The sequence below is a fragment of the Mauremys reevesii genome, linkage group 2 (genome assembly GCF_016161935.1).
Source record: "Mauremys reevesii isolate NIE-2019 linkage group 2, ASM1616193v1, whole genome shotgun sequence".
NCBI classification, from domain to species: domain Eukaryota; kingdom Metazoa; phylum Chordata; order Testudines; family Geoemydidae; genus Mauremys; species Mauremys reevesii.
Window position 1 is genome coordinate 237,776,031 of NC_052624.1, and position 27,512 is coordinate 237,803,542.

Genomic DNA, 27,512 nt, shown 5'->3' on the forward strand with positions numbered 1-27,512 from the left:
CCATCATCCAAATCATTAATGAAGATGTTGAACAAAACTGGCCCCAGGACCGACCCCTGGGGCACTCTGCCTGATACCAGCTACCAACTAGACATTGAGGAATCACTACCCTTTGAGCCTGACAATCTAGCTAGCTTTCTATCCACCTTATAGTCCATTCATCCAATCCATACTTTTTTAACTTGCTGGGAAGAATACTGTGGGAGACCGTATCAAAAGTTTTGCTAAAGTCAAGGTATATCACCTCCATCGCTTTCCCCATATCCACAGAGCCAGTTATCTTATCATAAAAGGCAATCAGGTTGGTCAGGCATGATTTGCCCTTCGTGAATCCATGTTGACTGTTTCTGATCACCTTCCTCTCCTCCAAGTGCTTCAAAATGGATTCCTTGAGGACCTGTTCCATGATTTTTCCAGGAACTGAGGTGGGGCTGACTGGGTTCTCTTTCTTCCCTTTTTTAAAGATGGGCACTATATTTGCCTTTTTCCAATTGTCTGGGACCTCCCCCGATCACCATGAGTTATCAAAGATAATGGCCAATGGCTCTGCAGTCACATCAGCCAACTTCCTCAGCACCTTCGGATGCAGTGCGTCCGGCCCCTGGACTTGTGTACGTGCAGCTTTTCTAAATAGTCCTTAACCTGTTATTTCACCACTGAGGGCTCCTTATCTGCCCATCCCCTCTTCCGCTCAGCTCTCTGACCCCTTCCCCCCACTAATCGCCCATCTGTCTTGCACAGGGATTGCGAAGGAGGGAGGATGGGAGAGGTGACGCCTGAGGCTGGGGCTCCAGCTCCCTTTTACCGTCCATGGTGCTGCCAATGGCGGGGAACACAACTGAACCAGGCTAGTGCAGGCAGGGTGAGCCCCCCAGTAACAGCTGCAGCTGCAGGACGCTGGCCCCTGGCCTGGCGCAGAGCTATCGCCCTCCATGGTCCCGCATGGGGTCAGCTGCCTGGGGCCAGGGGAAGAGGTCACCCTGGGCAGCCACCTCGCCCGAGGCGCATGGGCAGAGAGGGTCCAAAGGGCTCAGAGGAGGCGGAGTCTCCGGTGACACCTGGCCCAGGTGTGGGGCGCGTCACCTGGCCCCGCCGCCTCCCTGCCCGGCAGCTTCCGCCTCCTCCCAGCGCTGCTCAGGTCGGTCAGTCGGGAAATGCCCGGGCCGCTGGCGGCTCGCTGAGCGACCCCAGGGGCTGCAGCGCCGAGCCCGGACCGCCACTGCCCCCGCCGGCGCAGCCATGAGTAAGGTCGGCAAGTTGTTCAAGGTCGGCGGCCCCGGGCGCTCCAAGGGGCGCGCGGGCCCCACGCCCCAGGAGGCCTTGGCCCGGCTGCGGGAGACCGAGGAGATGCTCACCAAGAAGCAGGAGTATCTGGAGACCAGGATCCAGAGGGAGCTGGCCGCGGCCAAGCAGCACGGCACCAGGAACAAGCGAGGTGAGCCCGGCCCCCGGCACTGGCCAGCCCGCGAGGAGAGCCCGCCCCTACGGGGGGCCTGCACAAGCTGCCGCTGTGCACCTGGTGGGAGCTGTACGGCAGGTGCTGGGAAGCTGCCGGTGAGGGGAAACGTAGCCAGCTGCTATTCTCGGGCCGGGGCTGCTTCCTGCCATTGGTGGGCTTTGCAGGGCAGTGCGATGCAGAGAGATCACTGGCTTTCAGTGTAAATACCTGCTAGGCACGTCAGCTTGTCCGAATGAAAGCTACGTCTGTATTGCGCATAACACCAGAAGACGATGAATTTGGGTGTAGTTTTCTCTCTTTTGGAGTGTGTGTATAGGGTAGCACAGGGATAGGTTCATTTTAGTTTATCCATCAACATGGCATTTTACATGTTTAATATCCTGCGGTTTAAATACTTACTTCCATGTAGAGACCAACTATGTATCAATCTTCATTGTATTCCTTTTTATATGCCATATTTTGGTACCGAGAAAAAAAAAAAGACAAGATGGAAGGTCTTGTAGGAGAGTATTGGGCTCATGCTAGAGTCTAATCTATTTTTAAACCTGCATGTACATGGTGTTTGGTTTCTTTTATGACTTCCTAGAGCCTCTCCAGCTAAACAGTAACAATTGTTGGGTGTGTGAAGTCAGAGGAGGTGTGTTTTCATGTTTGTACACTAGTGCTGTACAAGAAAAGCTTTGAGTAATCAATGCTTTTCAGTTTAATTTAATTATTGTGAGTATGGAATAGATTATCTTGCCCTTAAATAACTTATTAACTTTGGGCCAGATTGTGATGCCCTTATGAATATTGAATAGTACTTTGCACCCTACATTCTGTTGACATCAGTGGGATGTACTTGTGGTGCAAAGGATTGCTCAACATAAATAAGAGCAGCACAGTCTGGCCTTAGGGAGATGAAATAAAGCACCAACCATGCAGCAGAAAAATAGTAGCCCCCATTGCTGAAATACCTGAGAATCTCCCAACTATTTACAGATTTATTCTTACAACACTACAGGGAGGTTGGGGAAACATTTACAGATGTGTAAAAATGGATTGAATGATAGTAAGTCTATGGTAGAACTGGGAAATGACCCCACATTTCTCTACACAGAGCCTTAATCACTAACCATCTTTCTTCTTTTAGCTGTGGGAAGAAATCAGCATTGTGGCAGCGGGATAGTATGGGCTTGATCCTGCTCCTATTGAAATCAGTGAAAAAAATCCCATTAATTTCTGAGAGTGCAGGAGCAGGCCTTCTGTTGCCTTGATAAATAACTGAATTTCAAAAGCAGGGAAATCTGAGCACCCTTAGCAATAAATTGACTAGAGTTGCAACAAGCTGTTTTTTCAGAAATTTTAGCCCCTTTAAACTCCAGTGTTTTAGCTTAGAAATCCACTTTTAACAGCTCAGTGATGGGATTTTTAACTGTTTGAGCCAACTATGGTGCTGAAATTATAAAGTAATCTTCAGTATAGGACCACTGCCTTAAAACATGTTCCCCCTCCCCCAAATACCGTGAGAGGCAATGTTGTATGCGGTGGTGTTGTAGCTGTGTTGATCCCAGGATATTAGAGGAACAAGGTAGGTGAGGTAATATCTTTTATCGGAACAACTTCTGTTGGTGAGAGAGACAAGCTTTTGGATTTGACAAGATCTTTTTAAATCTGAAATTTAATATACCACTAAAACTGTGCTATGATAGTAGGCAATCTCAGTGGTGGGTTTTCCCCGTTACTTGCTCTTTCTACTGATTAATAATTTAAAGGCTAATGTCATGTAATTTAAATATATAGGAGGATACTTTGGAGAAGTCTCACAGAAGGCTGCTTATTAAGGGTAGTCTGCTGTGCTTTAGTTTTAACTGTACTTTTCTCTTTCTCTTATCAGGAGTTAAAGATTTTAATTAAAAAGGACTACTAGGTAGATTACTCGCTTTCCTGTTGTTCTTATACAGTGAAGTCAACACAATAGAACCTTGCACAAATGACTGAGGCACTGTAAATCAGTGCTTCTCAATCTTTCCAGACTACTGTATCCCTTTCAGGAGTCTGATTTGTCTTTTGTATCCCAAATTTCACCTCACTTAAAAACTATTTGCTTACAAAATCAGATCTAAAAATACGAAAATGTCACAGCACACTATTACTGAAAAATTGCTTACTTTCTCATTTTGTCTGTTTTTAGTTTGTACTGACTTAGCTAGTGTTTTTTATGCAGTCTGTTGTAAACCTAGGCTAGTATTTAGATGAGCTGATGCACCCTCAGGAAGACCTCTGTGTATCCCCAGGCAGGGGTTGCAGGTTTATATAATTTTTGCTGGTGCCCAGAACAGGCCCAAGTCCTGCCCCCCTGCCTAAGGCTATGGGAGGGAGTTTGGGGAAGGCTCAGGGTGGGCATTTGGGGGTGGGGTGTGAGCTCTGGAGTGGGGATGCAGGGGCTGGGCTCTGGGAAGGAATTGAGGTGCGGGCTCTGGGCTGCGGTAGAGGGTTGGGGTCCAGGAGGGGGTGCAGGGGACGGGCAATGGGAGGGAGTTTGGGTGCAGGGTCTAGGCTGGGGCATGGGGTTGGGGTGTAGGAGAGGGGTGCAGGCACTTTCCTTGGGCAGCTCCCGGAAGTGACCCACATTCCGCTCTGGCAGCAGCTCATAGGCAGGGGCCGGAGGGGTCTCCACGCGCTGCTGCCTGCGGGCACTGTCCCTGCAGCTCCCACTGGCAGCAGCTTGGGGTGGGGACAGTACACGGAGACACCCCCTGCGTGCCCCCTCCCCCAGGGCCACAGGGACATGCTGGAAGCGAAGCTGGGTGGGCAGGAAATTGCCTTAGCCCCATTGTGCTGCCGGTGGTGGCGGGGGCCCCGGGACCTTTTAAATTGCCTGGGAATGGCAGCTGGGGCCAGGAGAGAGACCTGGCTCCGAACTTTGGTGGAGCTGGACCCCTGTGCTCTCATATTATTGGAGCATGGGCACCACAGGCCCATAGAACTCGACACCTCTGCCCCCAGGGGTACACGTACCCCTGCTTGAGAACCACAGCGGTAAATGACTGAATTTTGCAGATTAGCTAGTGAACAAATAATAAAAAACAAGTGTACTATCTCCCAAAATATATCCCTTTCGTTTGTTTCAAGCATTGTATGTTTTAATTATCACTGATATTTAATAACATACTAGTCAATATACTACGATATATTTTGCAAAATATTTAGTTGAAAGGACGAAAGAGAATACCTAATTAATCTTGTTACATGAACTGGAACTATAAGAAACTGAGTGAGTACAAGTTGGATTTTACTTTGCTTAGCTGGAGTTAATACTTTGGGGGGGAGTGAGCATTGGGGACAATTTCATTTGTAATTGCGTGATCTGAGAAGCTTTATGTACCTAAAATAGGAGTGTCTGAGACAGGAGTAGGATGTACACTGCAGAATTTTGGACATCCCATACAGAATGCATACTGGCTGAATAGGAATGACCTCATTAGATTCCAGGTGCGTGAGTCTGAGCTTAGCTACGCTAACATTAGTGAGGTCCTATTCAGGCCCCAGTTCTTCATGAGCTCAAAGGATTCCTGAGAAGACTGCATAACATCAACCAGCCCAAGAAATGTGACTTAAGAATTATAATAAAATAGCTATGCAAATAGAAAGATATTAGAATCTGTCATCTTCCTCACTGATAATTGTTGAGAATACAACTAATTCCTGCATCTTTGTCTGAAAGTAGCTACAAACGTAGTCATACATGACTTCCACCTTTCCACGTTAATATCTCATTGCAGCTACACTAACCGTAGGGGTTTTCTCTCCGGCCAGGATACAAGTGCAACTTTTTGGAATTCTTTGTGTTGGTGCTTTCGTTACAAACTTTGTTTCCTTCCACAACAGCTTTGCAATCTCTCTGTGCACCATATACAATCACCTGTTTGTACTGAATTTCTTTGCAGACACATTGTGCCACATCCTCCGTTAGCTCCATTGACTTGAGTCAATTTGCACTACACCTATTGACCCCTGCTGTGGTCTGACCTTTATTTGTTTTGTTTTCAGCACTCAGAGAACCAAAGAAATTGAAAGTGATCTGAAATATAATTTTAGAAATTGAATAGGTTTGAGAGAGGGGAGGAAGGTGAAGTTATTGGAAAGATGCAAGCTCCATGTCAATTACTGTTGCATTCTCTTCATACTTCTGTATCAGCAGTTCAAACCCAGCCGCAGGTCAGGAGTGGCCAAAAGTGGTTACTATTTGATGGTGATGTGCTCGCCCACATGAATGCATTGGTGTTCTTTGTGCTGTGTTTTGTGGAGTGGTTTTCCACATCACAAAAACCACCATCCGCCTACAATATCAGCAGAGAAACCAAGGACTGAATGAGTATATAGATAGAAACAACCTTCTCATGGCTAGAGGTGATACCTCAGTTCAGAGTTGAGATCCATTGGGGAGGTAGGCTGGGGAAGTCTGCAAAGCTGTGGCCTGGGCTGCATTTATTTAATTAGATTGTGGTCTCAATCTGGCGCCTTCCATGAACACTAAGAATTGACCGAAAAGAAATTGAACAAGTGAAAAGGGAATAATCTTCTTTTGTGACCAGGAACAAAGTTTAGCTAGAACATCAAAAGTCATACAGCAGATTAGTGATGACAAACCCTAGGTAGAGCCATGGGATAATAACAATCTTAGGACATTACTAATAGAGCCTGCCGCAAATGTGGTGTTGATGCATTTGGGCATGCCTGGTGTTCTGGCATTCCTTGTAAATGACTTAGTTGTCATAAGGTTACTGACGCTGAACAATGATGCAACAGTTTCATGTTACCACAAAACAAGTCCATCATTCCAATAGCAGGGAGGATGTCAGATGAGGATTGAAGTGGATTGGCAGAGCTGTGTGGGGAAACGTCCCCAGCACCCTTACTGTACCATGTTACAGCCAGCATTCCTAGTCCTTTTTCTTTTTTTTTTTTTTAAGAAGAATCAGGCCCGGAACTGTCATGTGCTATTTGTAACAAATACACACAATCTTCTCCCACAAGTTTTTAAGAATTATGGGCCTGATCCTGATGTGATTTACATGGGTGTCATTCCATTGGCTTCTCAAGTTACTCCTTATTCGCACCAGTGTGAGATTAAAATCTGACCCACTGGGTAAAAGATAGCTAAATTAATCAGTACTCTTACAGAACAGATCTTGTGGGAGGCACAGGTTGCTCACCACCTAACATACCTCTTAATTTGAGAGCCCTAAGGATAGACAGATTTGTGCCAAATACCTAGTCTGATGAAGTGAGAAATTTTCTGTAATATTTTTATGAAGTCTGTGTATGCCTCAGTTTCCCTCATTTGTTGCATTGCTACTTACTAGTGTAACCCTTCTGCTGGGCCGAAACGATAGCAGCAAGGGCCGGGTTCAATACATAGGGGTCCCTTCCCCACAACATAATGCAAAACCAGCTCGAGCCCCACCCAGTGACCTGGGAAAATCTTACACACACCCCTGGGCACCTCGAGGAGGCAATACTTCCCCTCTCGCAAGCACAGAGTCTTGGTGTAGCAGAAAAGGTTTAATACATGATAAACAACAAGCATTAAATTGGGAAAATACCTCAACTAGAGTTCACAGGTCAAACTGTGAGCAAAGACCCACCCCAGCAAATTGGGCTGTATCCTTCTCTCTGGGCCCTTGAGTCCAGCAACCCCCAAATCACCCACAGTCCCAAAAGTCCCACAATCCAAAAGTCTCTGTCCTGGGTCAGTGCAGCCCCAGAGTTCAAGAGTCTCTCTGCAGAGGTCCCCCTCCCCAGCCTGGGTAGAAAGGGGCACCTTACGTGGTTTCGGGGCCAACTGCCCTGCCTCTTCGTGGTGTTCTGCTTCCACTAGTCGTCCCCGCAAACAGCTCAGCTCTGCTTGCTCTGTGGGCTGCTCCACTCTGCCAGCTGCTCTGGTCCACCAGCTATCCTGTGAGCCACCCCAGCCGTCCTTGCGAGCTGCTTGGCTCCACTCACCCAGTGGCTGCACAAACTGCTCCACTCCGCTCTGCCAGCTGCTCTGCTCCACGGTATTGCTTCAGGCTCCCCCACTCATTAGCACAGTACTCAGTGCTCTCAGCTCAGCAAGTCCAGCTCTTCAGTGATTTCAGCTCTTAGTGATTCCAGCTCATAGTAGGGGAACCCTATGCCAGTGAGTTCAGCTCAGTAACCTGTATCTAGATTCTTAAAGGAATCAAAAATTAACTCTGACATTTCACAGTGGAGAGAGACACAGGCAGAACTGGTGCTTCTAGCTCACACAAGAAGCCTGCACCACCCAGTACAGATATCTGTCCACAGCCTCTCCTTTCAATGGGTTTTGGAACCCATGTGCCCCATCTAGCAAGCGCTATCCAGCTGACAATGAAACCCCCCATCACAAGACAATTTTGTAGTTCCCCATTTACCCAATCAGGGTGACAACATTTCATTCCTCCTGCCCCAATAACAACGAAATTGGGGCTCCCACAGCTGTGAAAATAACCATCCCATGCTGCTTTGCGGTATGCTAAGTGGGGTGGGAGTGCCCATGCAAATAACTGAAATGCTAATGCGAATACTTGAAACTTCCACTCTGCACTCCCCATAATCTACCACCAGATGTCAGGGTAGAGCTCATCCTGACTCTGCTTACACTAGGGGCAAAAGATTTAACAAAAAAAAGTTTTGATATTTTCACAATGAAGTGTGTTTAGTTTTTTGGTTCAAAACAACTTTGTTTCAGAGTTTTTTAATTTTCTTAAACAACAATCATTTAAAAATGGTTGAAGTCAAAGCAGTGTTCTGATTTTTGTTAGAACAAAACATTTCATTTGATCAGAAACCTATATATATTTTTCCATTGTGCTGGAAATGTAGAAAAAAAATTATTTTTGGTTTGATCCAAAATCTTCCTTTTTTCCCCCCTGCAATTACCCATGAACTGGAAAATCCATTATTCACGCCGCTCTAGATAACAGCACTTCTCTATCTCACAAGGGTGCTGTGAAGATAAATGCAATCAAGACTGCAAAGTGCTCTGAGAGTATGGTAACGGAGACCCTATAAGTAGTATAGCTAGACAGGCCAAGTGATTCCTCACACCTCAGGAGATACTCTGCTGAGCCATACTCAGGCTGAAGCATAGTGCACCTGATTTTGAGAGCTTCTGAGCCCTGGTAGCTGCCACTCACTCACTGGGAGCTGCAGGTACTCAGAACTTCTGAGGAGCAGACTAGTGTTAACACAACGAGGAGTCCTTGTGGCACCTTAGAGACTAACAAATTATTTGGGCATAATTTTTCTTGGGCTAAAACCCACTTCATCAGATGCATGGAGTGAAAAATACAGTAAGCAATAATATATATAGGAAGAGATGGGAGTTGCCTTACCAAGTTGGGGGTCAGTGCTAATGAGGCCAATTCAATTAAGGTGGACGTCAGCCATTTCCAACAGTTGACAAGATGTGAGCATCAGCAGAGGGAAAATTTACTTTTTGTAGTGACCCATCCACTCAGTCTGACATCAAGAATTGTAACATTCAAAAACCAGTAGGAGAGCACTTCAATCTCCCTGGACACTCAGACTTAAGTGGCAATTCTTCAACAACAAAAAACTTTGAAAAACAGACTTCAATGAGAAACAGCAGAATTGGAATTAATTTAGAAACTGGACACCATCAAATTAGGCCTGAATAAAGACTGGGAGTGTATGGGTCACTACAAAAAGTAATTTCCCCTCTGCTGATACTCACCCCTTCTTGCCAACTGTTGGAAATGGCCATCCAGCTTGATTGCATTGGCCTTGTTAGCACTACAAAAATAATTTTCCCTTTCTTGATATTCACCCCTTGTCAACTGTTCAGAATAGGCCACTTCCACCTTAATTGAATTGGCCTCATTAGCACTATCCCCCACACTTGGTAAGGCAACTCCCATCTTTTCATGCGCTGTATATATGTACTGCTTACTGTATTTTTCACTGTATGCATCTGGGGTTTTAGCCCACAAAAGCTTATGCCCAAATAATTTGTTATTCTCTAAGGTGCCACAAGGACTCCTTGTTGTTTTTGCTGATACAGACTAACGTGGCTACCACTCTGAAACTAGTGTTAATGTAAGAGCTTGCTGTTTCCTGAAGAAAACCGTTCTGTTTCTGGTTAAATTGGTGTTACATATATTTCCTCAGATTATACTCTGAGTCTTCCTGCCTGGCTCTATTCTTTTTCTGAAATCTTTGGAATGGTGACCATCCTTTTTCAGTCTCATTCTGTGAAGTAAGTTTATCTCCTCTGCTCACTTTCTTTGCTTTTTGATGTCATTTATTCATTTATTCCTTTACAGCTGGGTTGGTTATTATACAGTAGCATTTCTGAGAAGAATTTCAATACAATTCTGTCATCTACTTGTAACACAGTTACAGATGTTTAAGGAGTCATATGTCTCTGCAGTAAGGAAAAAAAACAAAAACCTAAATCAATTGAACATAATATCTGAGACTTGGAATCTACGAAATTTAGAAATTCAAATCTGAGATTCACAGGGAAGCTTTAACTCCCTTGCCTATGTATTGCGATACTGCCTCTTATGTACATGATCACATAATACTGGGCAATGTGATAACTAGTAAATGTGGCATTCCATTCCCAAATACGGGTTAATCAAATGGGGGCATGGGAATGTTGTATATGTGACGGGTTGGATCACAGAAACCCCCTTGGGGTTGCCAACTGATGTGCCAAGACTACTACTGCCCCTGCTTTCCCTACCAGCCTGGGACTCCAGAGCCCTGCCTGGCTGTGCCAGACACGCTTGCCAGCCGCAAACACAGACCTAGGTCTGAACCACGTCCCACAAACTGCAAACTTAATTGAAAGCAGCTTAAGAAGTGTCCCTGTCTTTAACACTCAGATGTTCAACTCCCAATGAGGTCTAAACCCCAAATAAATCCATTTTACCCTGTTTAAAGCTTATATAGGGTAAACTCAAATTGTTTCTCTATCAGTGTTATAGAGGGCAGAGATGCACAGCTGTTTGCACCCCCCTCAGGTATTAATATATACTCTGGGTTAATTAATAAGTAAAACGTGATTTTATTAAATACAGAAAGTAGGATTTAAGTGGTTCCAAGTAATAGACAGAACAAAGTGAATTACCAAATAAAATAAAACAAAAACATGCATCTCTATGCCTAATACAGTAAGAAAACTGAATACAGATAAAACCTCACCCTCAGCGGTGTTCCAGTAAGCTTCCTTTTACAGACTATTCTCCTTCTAGTCTGGGTCCAGCAATCACTCTCACCCCCTGCAGTTACTGTCCTTGTTTCAGTTTCTTCCAGGCATCCTTTGGAGGTGGAGCAGCTATCTCTTGAGCCAGCTGAAGACAAAATGGAGGGGTCTCCCGTGGGCTCTCTTGTGGGTGGAGGCCCCCCTCCTCTCTCCTATGTGAAGTCCAGCTCCAAAATGGAGTTTTGGCGTCACATGGGCAAGTCACTTGTCCATGCGTGACTCAGTTTTCACAGGCAGCAGCCATTGCCCACATGCTATCTTGAATGTCTCCAGGAAGACACTTATGTGGATTGGAGCCTTCCAAGATCCATTGTTCGTTAAGTGTTTCTTGACTGGACACTTAATTTGCACACTCCTTTCTCAAGGAGCTGACCAAATGCTTTACTAAGGCTATTTAAAATCAGACAAGTATATAGCCAATATTCATAACTTTGAATACAACAATGACACATGCATACAAATAGGATGAATATATTCAGTAGATCATAACCTTTACATATGTTACATGGCATATGTAGAATAAAATGTTCCAGTTATGCTTATGAATGTATATGTGACATATTTCTATAAAGCCTTATGGGGTTCACCGTCACAGTATCTCTTGGGTAATGTGGTAGAGGTGAATAAATTGATTTGTTACAAAGTGATATATTCCGTAAGTGCATTGTGGGAAAGCTAAATTCAGTGAGTTAATAAAGATGGCGTGTTACATTTATAAAGGCAAGCAGCTAAATATGTGAAAATAAAGAATTCTCTCTCTTGCGGCTTCTACTTGGAAAGAGTTCACCTCCAACTTCAACCCAGAACCTTCTGGATTTCAAAAATTGCTGCTCTGCATGTACAGCTAATCCATAGTGTGTATGAACAGTCACTAATACTAACACTAGGGTGATTAGATATCCCATTTTTTAAAAGGGACAGTCCCATATTTAAGCCCTCCTGTAGGTGTCCTGACTTTCTTAAAAACGGGCAAATGATCCCATATTTTCTGTCTCTGCCCCCCTCTCAGTACTGGCGGGTCCTGCTTCTGGCTGGATCCCTGCTTGCCAGCCACCTGCCCACCAGCGGTGAGTGGGGGCGGTGGGGTCTGATGGCCAACGATGGGGGTGGGTGTGCAAGGCTGGTGGTGGGGCGAAGATGCAAGGTGTAGGGCCAGCCACTCCCCCTGCTGGTCTGTTAGTGCAGCCACTGCTGTGTGCCAGCCCTTAGCCAGCAGGGGCCTGCCCCCGCTTCTGTTTCCAGCTGGCACTGGCTTCAAGCTGCTGTGGTTGGTGAGTGCGGGCAGGCGCCAGGTGGTGGCTGGTTACGTGTTGCCTCTGCTACCCACCCATCGGCCCTTTATATGCTTCCCCTCTGGCTCTCCTCTCCCTGCTTTTTCCCTTCGCCTAACTCAGCTGCCCTGGCCCTCCATATCACCTCCTGGTCCCACTCCCAGCACTGTATGGAGAACTAGCCCCTGATCGAAGCACTCAGTTCACCAACAGCCTGGTGGGCAGATGACTCCTTCCCCTCACTGCCTCTGGCTGGGTCCGTGCCCTGGAAAAGCCCAAGACCCTCTGGCCTGGGGTGCTGGCCAGGAAGAGCCAAGCCCTGCATGTGCCAAAGTCCCACACAGCGCTGGCACGGGCAAATCTCTCTGCCCCTCGGGTAAGCTCTGGAGTGGCAGCGTGCGGGGAAGGGATTTCCAGCCTGTTCACGCCCTGAACCTGCAGGCTTCACAACAGCCCCCCAAACAGGGACTTAGCACCCTCGTCACCCCAGCCTGGGTCTTGCTCCCAGGGAGCACAGGGCTGTTCCAGCCCCTAGGCACCCTCCCCTGCTGCACGCTTGGATGCCGCCCGCCATCTCTGTGCCCCCGCAGATTGCCGGAGTTGTAAGTTGCAGCTTCTTGGGGTCCCTTTATGCCTCCCTATTTTCCCAGACATGTTTGGCTTTTTGGAAATTCCTCCCAGACAGGGATTTGAGAACCAAAAAGCCGGCCATGTGTGGGAAAATACAGACGTACAGTAACCTTAACAACCAGTTCTAAACCAGCTTCTAAATTTAACAACTGGTTCGTACGAACCGGCTCCAGCTCATCACTGAATACGAGTAATTCTACCAAGTGTCCCATATTCAGCATGGGGAAATATGGGCATGCTAACACACACCATTTTTAAGTTCCACAACTCAAAAATGCCTTTTTCTTATTAATTTATATTCCCTCACAACAGACATTTCTCCCAAATTCATATGTACTTTCCTGCCACATGGGACCATAAAATAAAAGTATATAGTGAAAAATCTTTTATCCAGAGCAGTTGAAAGCTGTCTATGTTATGCAGGAGGTTAGAATACCCTTCTGGCCTTAAGACTGTTAATCCATGATTAAGTAGCCCCTAAAAAGGGTTGAGTGAGTGATTTTGAAGCAGGAGAGCAGAAGTGCTTTGCACTTTGGGAGCAGAGGGCAGTAAAACAGCATGAAAAATGCATGCAAGTATGTATATGTGTGTGTGGGGGGGAAGATTCAGAGTGAAGCTGAAATAGTATGTATGTAGGTTGTGGAAATTCTGGTTCTGTCAGTTTTTTTTTTTTTTTTAATGTGTCAGCTGAGACACATTATCCCAGTTCAGTGCATTTGTAATCAGTGGACCAGCCTAGCAAGACTGGGTGGATCTTGAATTTGAACATTCCAATTTTGGGTACATTTGAATGGGGGGGATGTTGTAACTACAATTTCCTCCCCCCAAAACACTTTGCTGGAGGCATTGCAAGATATTTTGTATTTCAGAATCTACCTAAACACTTGTCCTCGTACAGCTGATAAGGCACAGTGCAAGGCATTCATCAGTAAAACACAGTACATGTCAATGCGCTGCCACACATGGTGACTGTTCTGCACCTGTGTAAGGGGCCTGGCTTCATCTGTAGGTGTAGGTGCCACAGTATCTAGGTTCAGCATTATCACAGACAAGCAGTCTGAATGAAGCATAATAGATAAAGTCTATGATGACTGAGAAGGTTAAGGTCAGAAGGGACCATTATGATCATCTAGTCTGACCACCTGCACAACGCAGGCCATGGAATCTCACCCATCCACTCCCACAACAAACCCTTAACCTATGTCTGAGCCACTGAAGTCTTCAAATCATGGTTTAAAGACTTCAAGGTGCAGAGAATCCTCCAGCAAGTGACCTGTGCCCCACACTGCAGAGGAAGGCGAAAAAACCCCAGGGCCTCTGCCAATCTGCCCTCGAGGAAAATTCCTTCCGGACCCCAAATATGGTGATCAGTCAGGCATTTGGTGGCTAGTTATCGCTCCAGTGATGTGCAGTGTTACAGTCAGCTTCTAGTCCTGCAGTAGCTTCAAAAATGAGATAGTGAGAGGGAAGGAAGGAAGGAAGAAAGGAAGAGTGTGACAGAGTGCAGGAGTACCACTTGGTCCATAATATAATATACAAGGAGTTAACTCCATCCCTTTCCTGGCACAAGTGCCTATGAGGAAGGGCTGTGTAGGGCTGCTGGTTGTTTCCCCAACCCAGGCTGGACTAACACCACACCCAAGATCCTTTCCCTGAGCACCACAGGCTGCAGGTGCCTCACTCTGCACCTCTCTCTGCTCCAGGGCCAGTTTCAGGAGACAACCTCCCTCCAGCAGATCTCCCTTCAACTGAACTCTCTCAGCCATTTATAGCAGTGGTCCCCAACCTTTTTTGTCTGGCAGGCGCCAGACGATGAGCCACGGAGGACCATGGTGGTGGACGAGCATCTGCCAAAATGCTGCCGACAAACGTCAACAGGTGTCGCTGCTGAAATACCGCCGACAAGCAGTGTCATCCAGAGGCATCGCCGCCGAAATGGTGTCGATTTTCGGCGGCGATGCCTCTGGATGACGCTACTCGGCGGCGGCATTTCAGTGGATGCATGTTCGCCGGCCAGTACGCGGGCACACTTAGACACCCTGGCAGGTGCCGGGGGCCTGTGGGTACCGCGTTGGGGACCCCTGCTTTATAGGGATAACTTGACCCCTTCCCAGCTGGATCTGATAAATCCCCCAATGTCTGTTCTTAAAGGGGCAGACTGGCCTGCTACAGGCTGCTGGAAAGACAGACGGGGGAGAATACCACACCCAGGGCTTGAATGAAACCCCTCCTCAACCCCAGCATGGGCCATCTTTTCTTGTGTGGTTTTTGCTTATGCCTTATGGTATCTTTATGCTGCTGTGCTCCCACTGAACAATCCTGTTTGTTGCTGTACTATTTCTGCTGAGTCACAGAGATAGTAGGGAGTAGCTGAATCTTGCTAGGTGGTCTTGATGTAAGGGTCAGGGATTGGCCCCTACAATAGTTTTTTGACAAATAGGTCCATCTAAGGCATGTTGAGCCCCAAAGAAATCTGACTCCACCCTCCCAGCTAACTGACCTATTTGGCTAGGTGACTATTGCTCCTGCCACTTTCAAGGAGCAGCACTTTCAAGGAATGTGACTTTCAAGGAGCAGCACTGACAGACACCATCCATGATGTGATAGTTTCTTTCTCCATCTTCTTTGGTTTTTCCCATTTTTCTTTCCTGTTTTCCAGCCTCCTTTTCCCTCCTTCCTCCTATTTTTTCCTTTCCATTTTGTTTTCCAGCCCCTCCCTGATGCTCCTCCTTTTCCTCCCATCTTGTCCTACTTTATGCTTTGACATGGTGAAACTCAGGGCCACCTGCAGTGAAGGAAGAAGCTGCCTCTGGACTCCAGGCAATGCTGCTTCTCTCTGATGCGCAAGAGTTGCTAACCTATTTCCACAGAGTAAATTCGTGCAATCGCAGAGCAGGCAAGCAGGCAGACCACTGAATTTTATGGAGTAGGCCCTGTTTTCCCTTTATGTGCCAGCGCTTATAGATAACAGCTTAAAATAAGGCAAGAGAATGTGAATTCTCAACTCAGCGTCTCCTAAATTTGTTTCATTTACGCTGTTCACTGAATCTCGTATGTGCATTTCAGTCTGAAAAGACAGTTAACTGTGTCCCTTCTGATTACACAATAGCTGCATTACAAGCCCTGAAGAGAAAAAAGAGGTACGAGAAACAGTTGAGCCAAATTGATGGGACGCTTTCCACCATTGAGTTCCAGCGGGAAGCATTGGAAAATTCCCACACCAACACAGAAGTGTTCAAGAATATGGGCTATGCTGCACAAGCGATGAAAAAAGTGCATGAAAATATGTAAGTGCATTCTGTCCACTTCCACAGTAGGGGGTGCAGGGCTGTAAAACTCACCCTCTGACTGTATGGATTAAATGTTTTAGTTTCACAGAGACACCTGGTTCTGATTTTGTTTTTGTTAATGTTTAATGTTTGGGGAACGCTTCCGATAGTGAAATGTTATATTTAGAAGAAAAATAGCTTGTCTCAACAGCAAATCTCAAAGGTTGCCCTACCGTCCTATGAAGTGCACAGGGATGTTATTATTAGGGCTGAAATTGCCTTTGGGAGGTGCTGAGGGCAGAGAGAGCAACAGCAGAATAGCACTTAGAGGCGCAATATGGAGTCTTCTCTCCGATGTCTCTAAATGGCTGTGGAATTCAGATTTTTAAAGGTGTTCTAATTCGACCCCAGTTTAGCAAAACTACTCGTGCTTCAAGCCTGTTGAAGTAAAATCAGTTCTATTCAATATGGGGTCTTGTACTCTTCCCCCCCCCGCCCCACCACTGTAGTGCATTAAGGGACAGGACTAATATCTGCCATGTTTGACTTGTCAACTTCTCACATGCTTAAAGATCAGCATGGGCGTAGTACCTTGCTGAATTGGTGCCTTAAATTGAAGACTTTCTGTAGTCAGAGTTTTTATTAGTAAAGGGACCAGATTAGGTTTTCCTAAGGCAGACGTGGTCAAAGAATGTGTATTTTAAAAACAGTTTAAATACTATTTCTCTAGGGACCTAGACAAAATTGATTCTTTGATGGACGATATCACTGAACAGCAAGCAGTTGCCCAGGAGATCTCAGAAGCTATTTCAAACCGAGTTGGGTTTGGTGATGAGTTTGATGAGGTTAGTATTGCAATGAAGTCAAGGATAAAAGATGTACCAGCCTAATACAGTGATTATTTTATTGTGTGGTGATTTGTTTTTAGCCTTTTTCCCATGCAAGTTGTGACTATAAAATTGCTTGGATACATTTAATCATATTTATAAAATGTGTTTAGATATTTTTAAAAGACGTTTAGATCTCAAACTCGCTCTCCATGTTCCTACCCTGTATGTGTGGACATAACTGAAATGTGTGATTTGCAGTACTCAAGATAGACACCCAGTCAAGTGTGTGTCTATCTTGAGCACTGCATGTCAGTATCTGTATGACACATTGCATTGTTTGCAACGCTAAACACTCAAGGCCAGACTTTGAAAGGTATTTCGGTGCCGAAAGATGCAGACATGCACCTTGTAGGATTTTCAAAAGTGCCTGAGCGGGTTACGTGCCAAACTTTCTAATTGACTCCAATGGGAGTTAGGCACATAACCTGTTCTGGCGCTTTTGAAAATCCCAATAGGCATCTGTTTGCATCTTTAGGCACCTAACCTTTTGAAAATCTAGACCTTAGGGCTTTATCCAAAACCCATTGTAGTCAGAGGAGGCCTCCTGTTGACTTTGGGCACTTAATCAGGCCCTTAATTATTCTTAAACCAAGTTTTTTTTCAAATGTGAAAAATACTAATTCTTACTGCGGGCCTAAGGATCTGATCCCGTGAAGTGATAAGCATTGGAATCAATGGAAGGCAGCAACTGATTCTTGAAAGCACTCAGCACCTCTTGGAATCAGGCTCAAAGTCCATGGCAAATTGGAAGATTTTTATATATTAATTTTGAAATGATGAGCACTAAGAATTGTTTAAACAGTGTGCAAAGCAGTAAAAATAACTAATCACCTTTTCCACCTGAGCTGAAAACAAGCATACAGCGTTCCAGTCCTGCAGATAGATATCTATATAAAAAGATTTTAATATGTGCCTGAAAAAATACCCTTCTTTTGTGTTTGGTCTTTGTTTTTTTTTGCCTGGGTCCTCAATATTTAGCCTTTTGGTGACTTGTTAAAGAACAATAGGTTTCTTTATTTTGTTTTGTTTTCCCATTGACTTCTGCTAAGTGAAAAGGCAGGCAATGTAATCAGTCTTCTTTAGAAACCTTTAAACCACAGCTGGCTGTCTCTCTAAAAGAGATGCTGTAGCTCAAACAGATGTTATGGTCTTGATGCAGAAATTATGAGGGGAGGTTCTGTGGCCTGTATTATGCAGGAGGTCAGATTAAATGATCATTTAATCCTTTCTGGTCTTAATTAGAGCCTGTTGGGAATGTTTTGACAAAACATTAATCTGTCAAAATGTCCATTTGCCAAAACTTTTCACAGAAGAAGGGCCAGTTTTTTGAGAAATTTACTGTTTCTAAATTTTTTTTCAAATGACTTTTCATTTTGAAATTTAAACTAATTTGTATTATATAACAACTCACCACTGGGTTTTCCCATCCTCTTTGTTACCATTGAACTAACAGTTTTTTAATTTATCAGGTGAGGTATTTCTGGTAGAGATGGATAAGTATTAATGCAGTTATACAAGACACTGATAAGACCTCACTGGAGTACTGTGTACAATTCCAGTCACCCATGTTCAAGAAAGATGAATTCAAAGATAGGTGCAGAGAAGAAATACTAGGATGATCAGGGGAATAGAGAACCTGTCTTCTGAGAGGAGACTGAGTGTGTCTACACTGCAAAACAAATAAAAACCCTTGCAGCAGCAAAGCTCAGAGCCCGGGTTAACTGACTCAAGCTTGCACTATGGGGCTAAACACGGCAGCATAGACATTCCTTTTTGGTTTCAGAACCTGGGCTGCAGCCTGCTATTTTTAGCCCCTACAAGCCCGAGTTAGTTGATCCAGGTTCGTAGACTCGCCAGTTTTTGTTTTTGCAGTATAGACAAACCCTAAAAAAGCAGGTCTCATTTAGCCTAGCAAAACCAAGGCTGAGAGAGGATATTACAACCCTCCATAAATACATCAGGGGATAAACACCAGGGAGGGAGAAGAGCTAGTTAAGCTAAAGGACAATGTTGGCACAAGGACAAATGGATATAAACTGGTCATGAATAAATTTGGACTGGAAACTAGAAGAAGGTTTCTAACCATCAAGAGGTGAGTGGTTCTGGAACACTCGTCCAATAGGAGTTGTGGGGATAAACAACCTACCTGGTTTTAAGATGGCGCTTGACATATTTATTAAATGGATTATATGACGGAACTGCCTGAGATAGCTAGAGACTGGACATGATGACCCAAGAGATCCCTTCCTGTCCTATGTTCCTAATGGTTCTTTGATTAGTGATTGTGGTTTGAGATGCCCTTGCTGTTAACTGAACCCATTGCTTGAAATATAACTTTGCAAATGATGTCTTGCTTGCATTCAGGATGAATTGATGGCAGAATTGGAGGAAATGGAGCAAGAAGAACTGAATAAGAAAATGACGGATGTTAGATTGCCAAGTGTCCCATCCACATCGCTGCCTTCCCGCCCTGGTAAACTCCCTGCCATTTTAAGTTTCCTGTAATTAAGCCATGTCCTGAGAGAGAAGGGGGAGAGAGCGAAAGCTCAAATGAAGCATTTAACTTAGCTTTAACTTTTAATGTAGACTTCTTATCCATTTGTTGGGCCTGCTCACATGAAGTAATGGTAGGGTGACCAGATGTCCCAATATTTACTTGTTTGTCCTGTGTCCTGACCGATGTTCGGTCGGGATGTGAATTGTCCCGATATTTTGCCCTTCGGCGCACAGGCAAAGAGGGCTTGTGCCCCCAACTCAGCCCCGGCCCCACCCGGACTCCACTCCCTCCCTGCCCCATTGGATCCCTCCCCAAATTCCTGCCCTTGCCTCGCCTCTTCCCCAAGCATGCTGCATTCCTCCTCCTCCCTCCCAGGCTTGTTCGAATCAGCTGTATGGCAGTGCAAGCGCTGGGAGGGAGTGGGAGAAGCAGGAAGTGGAGCTGCCAGTGAGTGCCTAGCCCACCAACTTTTCCCATGCTCCAGGGGCTTTTTTTTTCTTTTTTTTTTTGCTCCACCGCTGGCGAACCCCCCACACCCATGTCCCGATATTTCATGCCTCTCATCTGGTCACCCTAAGTAATGGGGGTGTTTCGTTTGGTTCATGGAAATATTTAGGACCAAATTCTCTGCAGGTGTAAATGGATGCATGTCCATTGGCATTTATTTGGTCTTTAACATAGGTGTGGCGGTATTTTCCAGTGAATCATATAGGTAGGTAACCCAGAAATGAGAAGTTATTTTTCCCCCTTTCTGGCAAAGCAGCCATTTGTTTCTTTTGAAATAGGAGGCTGACCTGGATTCAGAACATTTCAGTAACACAGCTCCTTCTCCTTAGCATGACAATGGATTGAAATTTGCCACTGATATTGTATTTACCAGTGAATGAAATGAAAGTTCATATAAATTTAGAGACTTAGCTTCAGTTCCTTTCCTTATGGGCCACACTTGCTTCCTGAACAATCTCATTCTGAAATTAAGCAGTAGCTAATAACTAGGCACACAGCCCTTTTTCTAGAGTCCTTCTGAACCATTTACTTCGAGTTAACTTTTATCCACTGATTTTGTTTTTTCCCCCACCTTGTTCCAGTGTTTAGAGCTCAAAATACCTCCCACTGAAGTCAGGGAGTTGAATCGGACCCATAATGTCCAGGGCTGTAAGTGAGCTACCGGTGAGAGCATAATGGATGTGCATTTAGTCTGCCTACTCCCTGGGCTACCATATTTAGCTCACTATTTGATAAATTGCTTTGAGATACCTCTAGGCTGACTAGCATTACACAAATCCTGCTGCCGGTGAATAAAATGGCTCTGTTACTTGAGTCACTGATTATTGTTAATCTCCCACTGTAGCATCCTCCAGGAAGAAAGTGGAAGATGAAGATGATATGAGGCAGCTGGCGGCTTGGGCGTCGTAACATCAGACTGCAGTGTTTAGAACAACAGGTTTCTTACGATACAGGTGTAAAGGGTTGCAATAACGTTTTATATGCTTAATAAGTCAGACCCAATTTGATCACTTGTTTTACTTTGGTAGGGCCAAATGATCTTAAAAAAAATTATTTAACTTCGATACTATTTTTAAATGTTTGGTTTTTTAAAGAGAGATTTTCAGGACTTGGCCAGTCTTGTATCATTTTTACAGTGAAGAATCCAGATGGAATTTTTATTAAAAAGAGCTTTTACTGGGTGGAGCCTTACTACAGAGTATTTTTGTGAGACGCTGAGGCCCCTATGTACACACATGACCAAATTCACTGCTGGAGTGAATGTTTGAAACATAGTAAAGTCATAAGGGCTTACAAGCAGTGGTCAGTTTGGCTCAGAGTATTTGAAAGCTAGTGGAACAGCTTCCATAAGCTGCTCCGAGCACATGGACCTAATGGGGCTGCATATGGGCACAGAGATCACCCACCCAGAGCATCTTGCAGTATCAGGGTCCCAAATCATAAGCTCCTTGGGGCAGAATCTTCTATGAAAGGCTTTGGGTTTTTTGGGTTTTTTTTCCCCCTGTAAATCACCATATACACCTATATAATTAGTTATAATCAAGGTTTAAAATCAGTTCAGGCTCATTCAGTGAAAATGGTTTGGCTCTCAAGTGTGACTAGGCGAAAACCAGAGTGTAGAATTAGTTTTAATCTAGGTCCCTGCTGGTTTAAAACTGATTCAGCTAAAAGACCGAGAGGAGATGTGGCCTAACTACTGCTTATATGCCTCCCAACTTAACTTTTCCAGGATGAGTCTTACCTTCATATTACAGATTGTTAAAAGTTGTCATAATGGAACTTGTAATGCTGTGATTTCAAAGTAACAGTGGTTTCCAAGCATTCAGTTCCTGTACTGAGACTTGAATGTAAATTGTATCGAAGTGTTAATATTTGAAATTTCTTTTAACTTCTTTCTTTCATTGCTTTGAATGTGAGTGATTTATATGTGATGTTCATGTACAGTGTTGCACAACTGATTATTTTTAGTCTAAAGGGACGAATGTTATTTTGAGTGCTGAAGTTCTGTGTATGCAGAGAAATCAGAACAAGCAAAATTAAACATTTTTCTGTCAAAGTGAATTTTGATGTTAAATGAGACCTTCTGACTTAGTAACCCACTGCTGTCCGCAGTGAAACACTTACATTGGGGGCGTTTCTAGAGTACTGGAAATCAAAGTAATACTGATCTGGGTTTCTAGTTTTAAAAATTATAATTGATAATCAGGCCAGCCAGGAAACAGTGGACAACGGGGGTTCTTTATCCTTGTAGCAGCAGCAGATTAACCACTTAAGACTCTGTGCCAAGCACTTTGGCCTCACACCAGCAAATGACTTCAGTCACCCATTCTTCTGTACTTGATGTTAAGCATGTGCTTATGTGTGTGCTACTGGATGAAGGCCAGAGTGCTCAACATCTCGCTGGATTGAGCCCTGTTAATGGAATGGAGCAGATTCTGAAGTTACAAATAAGACTGGCTGGATTCTCCTCTTACACTAGTACAGAACTAGTGTAACTTCACTCAGTTCACTGGACTGACTTTTGGTCTATGTAGGTATGAATGGAGAATCAGGTCTGTGTGCTAGGCTAAGCAGCTAAGTCTACACTAAAGGGAAAAGTCAATCTAAGCAACACAATTTGAGTTACATGAATAGCGTATTCAAATCAACGTAGCTTAGATCTACTTACTGTGGGGTCCACAAGACGTGATATCAACGAGAGATGCTCTCCTGTCGACTCCCCTTACTCTTCCCGATCAGGTGGAGTACGGGAGTCGACAGGAAAGCGATTGGTGGACGGCCGATGCATTGATTGCCGCAGCGTCTATCCTCTGGTAAGCGTAGACAAGCCCTTAGAGAAAACCAGGTGCATGTGCAACTCTGTTGCAGAGCTAGGAGGCACCAGAGTCTCTTTCTGGAGCAAGAAAAAGAAAGCTGGAACTTTGTAGGTCTCTATTTTAAAACAGTGTATTTTATATTTTAAAGCATAGTCTTAAATTTATTATGGAAACTAATACAGTAGCAGTGTAATTCAATTATATTGCGTTCTAAAATGCAAGACAAGATACCGATGAGAAGCTGCTGGGACTAGGGGCTTTATTAAAATAACTAATCTTCTGAGTTAAGATCTGTTTTCTGTGCATTTGGTGAGAGTCACATTTCAAGGTTAAGCAAGCTTATATATGTCAATGTACCTAAGTTATGGATAAATTGGGTAACAGTGATGGACTACTGAGGCACATAACTGGCCATGTGTTTGCACAGATCTGATCAATGTGCACACCTCTGGCATTTCTATACATAAGTTAGGCAGTGCCAATATGTTTACATGCTTAGTTTGGAAAGACTGGCCCATAACATCTGTTTTTTCTCAAGTTAGTAGTTTTCCAATACTTAGCACTTAACCTATTCAAAACGCTTGACTAACACTAATTAAATACAATGTACATTTGATTGTACCTTTTAGAAGTAACCAGAGATATTCGTATTGCTATTTAATTTCTCTTGAAAATAAAGACACGGTCCCTGCACTGGAAAGCTTTCTCTGTGTCTAGTTGTGTACAGCACTCATTTCTATCGGATCTAAGCCTCCCATAAGTATCCAGATATTAACAACCAGCGACGTTTTGATCACTGCAGGCAGGGAGTCAGCGTCCTTGTGACACAATGAAAAAGGCTTCCCCCCCGGCCCCATGCACTGTAGTTCTCAAACTCCAGAAATCCCCAGCATACCTTCAAAGACTATAGGGACTCTTATGCTTCTACAATCCTACTTGTAAGATATGCCCAAGTTAATGGAGAATGCTCTTACAGGAGCAGGTTGGCTCTAGCAAGTCCTTCTGCTTCAATACTAAACAAATACCATCTTGACACAGAAGAGACACATATATTCAAAAAGAAAGAGGCAGTTTCCAATTGGAGCTGAATTTGCACATGAAGACTAGCTCCTCAGCTGTAGCTATAGCTCCAATTATTTCAATAGTGGTAGAGTAACTCCTCACTTAAAGTCACATTTTTCAGGAACGTAACTACAACATTAAGTGAAACGATGTTAAGTGAATCCATTTTCCCCATAAGAATTAATGTAAATGGGGGGGGGTGTGTTAGGTTCCAGGGAAACTTTTTTTGCCAGATAAAAAGCATTATGTACATTTTAAACAAGCAACTTAATACTATGCTGTGGGGAGTAGTGTGCACGTGCTGTGTGTTTACAAACATGCTGTACATACAGTACAGCACTACAGTTGGGAGGTGCCCCCGCCTCACCCTACACAGGCACAGCCCACTGGCACTGGAGATGAGGCAGGCGAGGAGGCTGAAGGTGCTGTAGGCTCGGAGAAGCACATTGCGCAGCAGCGGCAGCTTCCCCTACTCTGCAAACACCAGGGGCTGGGGGGGCTCAACCCTCAGCCTGCCCCCTCCCATCCTCCCCCCCCAAGCCCCTATTCTTGACCTGACTCGTCTCCCCCCCACCTCCTCCCCCTTTATTTCCCACTCTGCGTCCTCGCTCCTCTCAACCCTCCCTTTTAAATGCTGCAAGCCAGCTGATTGCCGAGGAGGGATGGGGAGCCTGCACGCTGAGTCCTTGCTCCTGCCCCCTAAACACCGCAAGCCAGCTGATTGCCCCAGGCAGGAAGGGGGACTCAGCACGCAGGCTTCCCCCTCCCTCCCCGTTCTGAACAGTATTTCCTTTAGGAACCTTTTTTTTCTTTTTAAATTGGGCTTTGACACTTTAATCTGGGTATTTTCAAAAAGGGAAATAATCATTGTAAAAATAATTAAAATGTTATGTTTGTGCTGTTTGTGTAAATTAAAAAATAAATATTTTGATGTCTTAATTGCTCTATAGATGTTTTTGCTTATCTTATGGTACCTAACCTGTCCTCCCTACACTTTAATTCTGTTATCTGGGCTGGGCAAACTTTTGGTGTTTAAGGGTCCCTCCCCCCCTCCTCCCCCAAGTCTTGTGAACAATTTTGGGAGTGTCTGGGGGATCTCCCAAAACTAGTTTTGAATTCAAAAGTTTTTCCAAAAGTGATTCAGTTAAAATATATATTCTAGTTAAAGTGATGCGTGGGCTATATTCCTAGGGATCTTCTACTCTGCAGAGAAAATTCTACTGAATTAGAATGAGTTCCTATAAAGCCAGACTCTCCTTTCCTGGAGTTTTAAGGAAGGCATGCCGAGGTGTTCTCTTGTTTAATTGGGATTTGTGCCCTTTTTGGGTTTTTTTTAATGACTTATAAAGAGAGCCTGAAAGAGATGGACAGATGCATGTTTTCCCTCTTTCTGAGGTTGCTAGAGATTGCCTCCAAAATATATATTATTTGCCTTTCAGAGCTAACTTGTCAAATCCACAAAGATGACTCTTCTCCAAAATGTTCATTAGACATTGGAGTTAAATGGGGGTCAACACAAACATGAAAGTTTTAAACAATCCAATTTAGAATCACATAAGGGAGGATATCAAGTTGGGTAGCTTAGATGATGTGGTGCCTGAAAACACCCTTGGCTGCCTTGGAAGAATTAAAGATTACTCAAAAAAAATCTTAAGTTTGTCATTTCTTGACTTTCTTCACTTTGCAACCCTAATGTTTTTTTAACATAGCTGTGTTAATTGCCCAGGCCTGGTGTGTAGGTGTATACTGTGCATATTTTTAATGAGATTTTTCTCTCTCTCTCTCCTTTCCTCACTTCCCTCCCACAGTCTCTCCTAAACAAAGCTCATACTTGCTAATATTTGAGTTCAGCTTTTGAACTTGCGTTACTTGAGTGGGTTCAAAATGAGACAAACCCAAGTCTGCCGGTTCCTATCTCTCACTGAGTACTGTCATTCTACTGCTGAGGGCAGAACTTTCTTAGGAGTGGGTCTGCTCAGCTGGAATGTGCTCTCCATGGCAATCTTCTTTCCCAGCCTTACCCACTTAATGAAATCCTGGATTCCCAGCTCACTCACAAAGCTGCAAGCAGCTGGGGAGCGTGTTTAGTCTCTTTCACCAAGAACTTGAATCTCTCAAGCCTTAATACCATAGTGACGGGCACCAAGTAAATGCTTGTGGTAGGAATAATTTACATGGAACACACCTGCTATATGTGAAGAATGGATGAATTAACACCAGGGTTTAGGGCTGGGTAACAGAACAGCTAAGAAAAGTTGCTAGTTTCTAACACTCTTACTGATGGCTGCAACAATGAAAAACAAAAGGTGTCCTGATAACACTATGCTCACAGGCCCTAGGCACCAGGGGTAAAATTTGCAAAAGTGATTTAGGCACTGAAGAGAAAAATCAATGGGACTTAAGCACTTTTGTTAATTTTTTAAAAGCCAGGAAATAGTTGGGAGGCTTTTTCTAAAGAGACCTTTAATATCGCAAGCCTAATCTTCGATGCACACCAAATATTTTCTTAAATCAATTTCAATTGCAGCATGTTGCAACTAACATACTTATTTGTTCACTCAGGTAGTTGTGAGCTGGTGGGAATGAAATTGGTTTAATTTCAGAAGATAATTGAGAAGTTAAAGATTCCAAAGTAATTTTTTATTTGAAAAAACACATCAATGGCCTTGAGAGCACTAAATTATCAGTGCTGTTAGTGCCTTTCCTTACTTGAAATCAAAGGAAAAAAAACCCTAGAATCTGCTCTTCTATCAGGGGGAGGGAAGTATCATTTGGAAGCTCTATTAAGTCAAACGGGAGTCAGCTGGATCCCTACACTCAGTACTATTTCCTGAAAAGATTAAATGGTACATATTTTAGATGGGCTCTAAATCTTCAGATGTATTACATGACTCCCTAGGTTGTTATTTGTGTTAAATCTAACACAAGGAACATTTTGGCATGAGATCATTAGTTTAATTAATACTGAACTAATCTAGGTCAGACAGGATTTACTGGATATGGAGTTGGGTTGTTTAAAATGACTGACATATTCTTTGAATTTGCAACACCTTAGTCATCATAAAGCTGCAAAGCAGGTTGGTCTTGTAAGCCGCACCAAAGTCATGGCTGCATAGGATTTTGAGGGAAAGGAGTTTGTTAGCCGATAGGTGGAGCTCTGTATTCAGCATAGGAATGGTAACAGACTGGGGGACTGAAATCCACTTAGCAGGCTCCTGCTTTCAGACAGAACTTTATTTCAATCTCACTAATTGATCATCTGGCAAAGAAAAGGGCATTGCATGTAGGAATGTAAATTTAAAAAAGAAAAAGGTTTTCTGGTTCAGAGCTCAAATATGTCTATAGTTACTGACCTGTTTTGCCTCCATATCCCTGCTTGGTTTCCCATTCTGCACGTTTAACATGTGCAAAGAGGAGACCCAGCCATGCAAATGTTTGCTTGGGTGCCCTCTGGTAAGCATCTGAGACCTGGCCAAGATTTGATGAGTTAATTCCTTGATTTCAGGCTGAATTTTTTAAAAAAAGAGCCTGCATGACTTGAGAGCCTAGGCTGCGAAGTCACTTTGAAATGGTTACACTTAGCTTTCATTCTCCCAGCCCCAACTTTAATTACAGCTGGACAAATGGTTTATTGAATTCCTTAGTGCTAATTTTAATTTGCTTGAAAGACTATTTTGTCACACCTCAGAATTCTTGCAGTATCCCTTAAAAAAATCCTCATCCAAATGTATTACAGTGCCAGAAATGCCTTGTAAAGGATGTAAAATGTTCTCCATGAAGGACAAGAGTGGTCAGGCAGAAACAGGCTTTAAAGGGACTATACTGTGCGTG

The 27,512-nt window shown here is 44.1% G+C and overlaps 1 protein-coding gene across 1 annotated transcript; it reads left to right on the top strand.

Moving 5' to 3' along the window:
- The first annotated feature begins 1,059 nt into the window (after window positions 1–1,059).
- CHMP4C (charged multivesicular body protein 4C) lies at window positions 1,060–21,859 on the top strand. The gene is made up of 5 exons (XM_039521236.1): window positions 1,060–1,435; window positions 15,750–15,927; window positions 16,640–16,754; window positions 19,164–19,272; window positions 20,648–21,859. The coding sequence occupies exons 1-5, from the start codon at window positions 1,240–1,242 to the stop codon at window positions 20,710–20,712; spliced, it is 663 nt and encodes a 220-aa protein (XP_039377170.1). The 5' UTR covers window positions 1,060–1,239; the 3' UTR covers window positions 20,713–21,859.
- The last annotated feature ends 5,653 nt before the right edge of the window (window positions 21,860–27,512 follow it).